At 38.6% G+C, this 2,243-nt stretch overlaps 1 protein-coding gene across 1 annotated transcript in view; it reads left to right on the top strand.

Moving 5' to 3' along the window:
- The window catches only part of LOC103461830 (heat shock 70 kDa protein 12A-like), a 15,441-nt gene extending 13,343 nt beyond the window's left edge, over positions 1-2,098 (top strand). The window contains exons 7-8 of the mRNA XM_017308733.1: positions 823-933; positions 1,359-2,098. Coding sequence (XP_017164222.1) covers positions 823-933; positions 1,359-1,990 — 743 coding nt within the window. The 3' untranslated portion in view covers positions 1,991-2,098. The remainder of the gene's footprint in view (positions 1-822; positions 934-1,358) is intronic.
- The last annotated feature ends 145 nt before the right edge of the window (positions 2,099-2,243 follow it).

Consider the following 2,243-nt stretch of genomic DNA (forward strand, 5'->3'; position numbering starts at 1 on the left):
CAGCAGCATCTGAACTGCTGCACCATCTTAACAGCTGCAGCAGCATCTTAACTGCAGCATCTTAACTGCAGCATCCAGCTCCATCTCCACCTCCAGCTCTGCAGAGCGACTCATTGTGACCAAGTTCTTCCTCCTGCTGAGTTTCTCAGCAGCTGCTGCTTGGAGGAAAACTTCACTGTCAACTCTCAGTTTCTAAGTTTAAGGAAATAAATCAACATTCAGGTTGTTTTGTTTCTGCTATCTAGAAATAAAAATGTTAATTGTGTCAGATGTCCCATAAACACAGACTTTGAAATCACCAGTGGATCTGCAAACATAACACAAATAAATCAAAATCTCAACATGAAGAAATTAATATTCAGATGAAATAAAATGATCTCTAAAACATTTAACTACATACAGACGCATTCAATTAATTAGAACATTATTAAAAAGTTTAAAGTTTTATTTAAGATTATAATATCAAATCAGACCCAGAAAACAACATTTTTAATATATAACTTTTACTTAATAAAAGTCTCAGACCTTCATCATCACAGTGACATCACTTCCTCTAATAATGAATCCTGACACCTTCAGCTTCATTTCTACTCAGATTTCTGTTAAAGTCTCTCTGTCCATTTTTATTATTTTCTTTCTATGATCGGTCTGAGGAGCTTTGACTCTGGATCATCACTGATCTGGAAAATTCTTCTCCAGAGATTTCCAGCATCACCATGGCAACAGAGACGGGATATAAATGACCTAAAAACCTGAATCTACCTGTAAAAACATTGATCATTGTTCATAGAGCAGCTCAGTGAAGTTTCTGTGTTTCTACAGATCYAGCAGGARGTCAGGAGGYCGTTCAGTTCACTGTGGAACCAGAAGAAACCAAAGTCCTGCTGGAGACCCAAAGAGACGGGAAACGGTACCTTGTTGTCGACTGTGGAGGTAAAAGTTACTCACCRTYATTTAAAGGTTTAGTGAGAGACGAGTTTTAAACACATTTTTATCCACAATAAAGATATTGAAGAGATGTTGTGTTGCACGGTGGATCAGCTGGTTTCTCTGCTGCCTTGCAGAAAGAAGGTTCTGGGTTTGAATCCCAGTCTGGGGTCTTTCTGCATGGAGTCTCCATGTTCTCCCTGTTCATGCCTGGTTTCTCTCTGGGGACTCCGACTTCCTCCCACAGTCCAGAAACATGACTGTTGGGTTAACTGGTCTCTCTGTTTGTCCCCCACAACTCTGTGGGGAYAAATGATGGAAGAATTAATCTCTTTGATGAATGTTTGTCGAATGTGAGTTAAAATGTGTGATGAGTTGTTTCCTGAGATTTTTCCATTAATATATTTTATTCTCTTCCTGTTTGTCAACAGATTACAGTCGCTTCACTGTTCATGAAGTCCTGAAAGGAGGAGACATGAAGCTGCATAAGACCTTTGGGCTATATAGGGGAGGAAAATATGTGGACGGAAAATTCAAACAGTTCCTGAGAAAAATCTTCTCTGATGAAGTCTGGAATAACTATGAACAAAACTTCCCCAATGAGGTTCAGAAGATGATGTATGATTTCACTCGTCTCAAACATTTGGATGAAGATGTTCAGATCAGTTGCCCGGGTAACCTGAGAGACAAGGCTCAGAAAAAGAAAGAGATTGAAAAGTTATTTGATTCAGTAAAAGGAGCTTCCTGGGATGATGGATCCATCAGAATCTCCAGAGAGAAACTGAGATCTTTCTATGATGAGAGTCTTCAGATAATCACATGGAAACTCAGAGAAATATTAAACAAAAATCTCAACATTGGGTTTATTGTGTTAGTGGGAGGATTGGCTGAGAGCCAGATTCTATGTCAGCACATCACTGATCAGTTTGAACCTCAGTATAAAGTCCTGGTTCCTCTTAGACCCCAGGAAGTGATTCTGAAAGGAGCCGTAGAGCTGGGGAGAAACCCAAAGATGGTGGAGCCTCAGAGGAAACGTCCAGCTTGGCTCAGATGTTGTTCATGAGATTTAATTTCTTTTTTGTTCTGAATAATTGAGGAAATATGCATGGTTTCTTGTGTTTTTTGTTTGTTTATGATTGAATAACTTTTTCATGGTCCATTTTTTGCTCTTTTGTACCAGAAACCAATAAATCAGTTCTACAGACTGAATTAAAAATAAAAGTTAATTTGATTTATCCTGGTTCTCCTTCCTCCCTTCTGTTTGTTCTGGTTCTGATTCTTTATTTGGAGTCATTTGATTTTTGATTGCAGGATTA

Source organism: Poecilia reticulata, linkage group LG2 (genome assembly GCF_000633615.1).
Source record: "Poecilia reticulata strain Guanapo linkage group LG2, Guppy_female_1.0+MT, whole genome shotgun sequence".
In the NCBI taxonomy this organism is placed as follows: domain Eukaryota; kingdom Metazoa; phylum Chordata; class Actinopteri; order Cyprinodontiformes; family Poeciliidae; genus Poecilia; species Poecilia reticulata.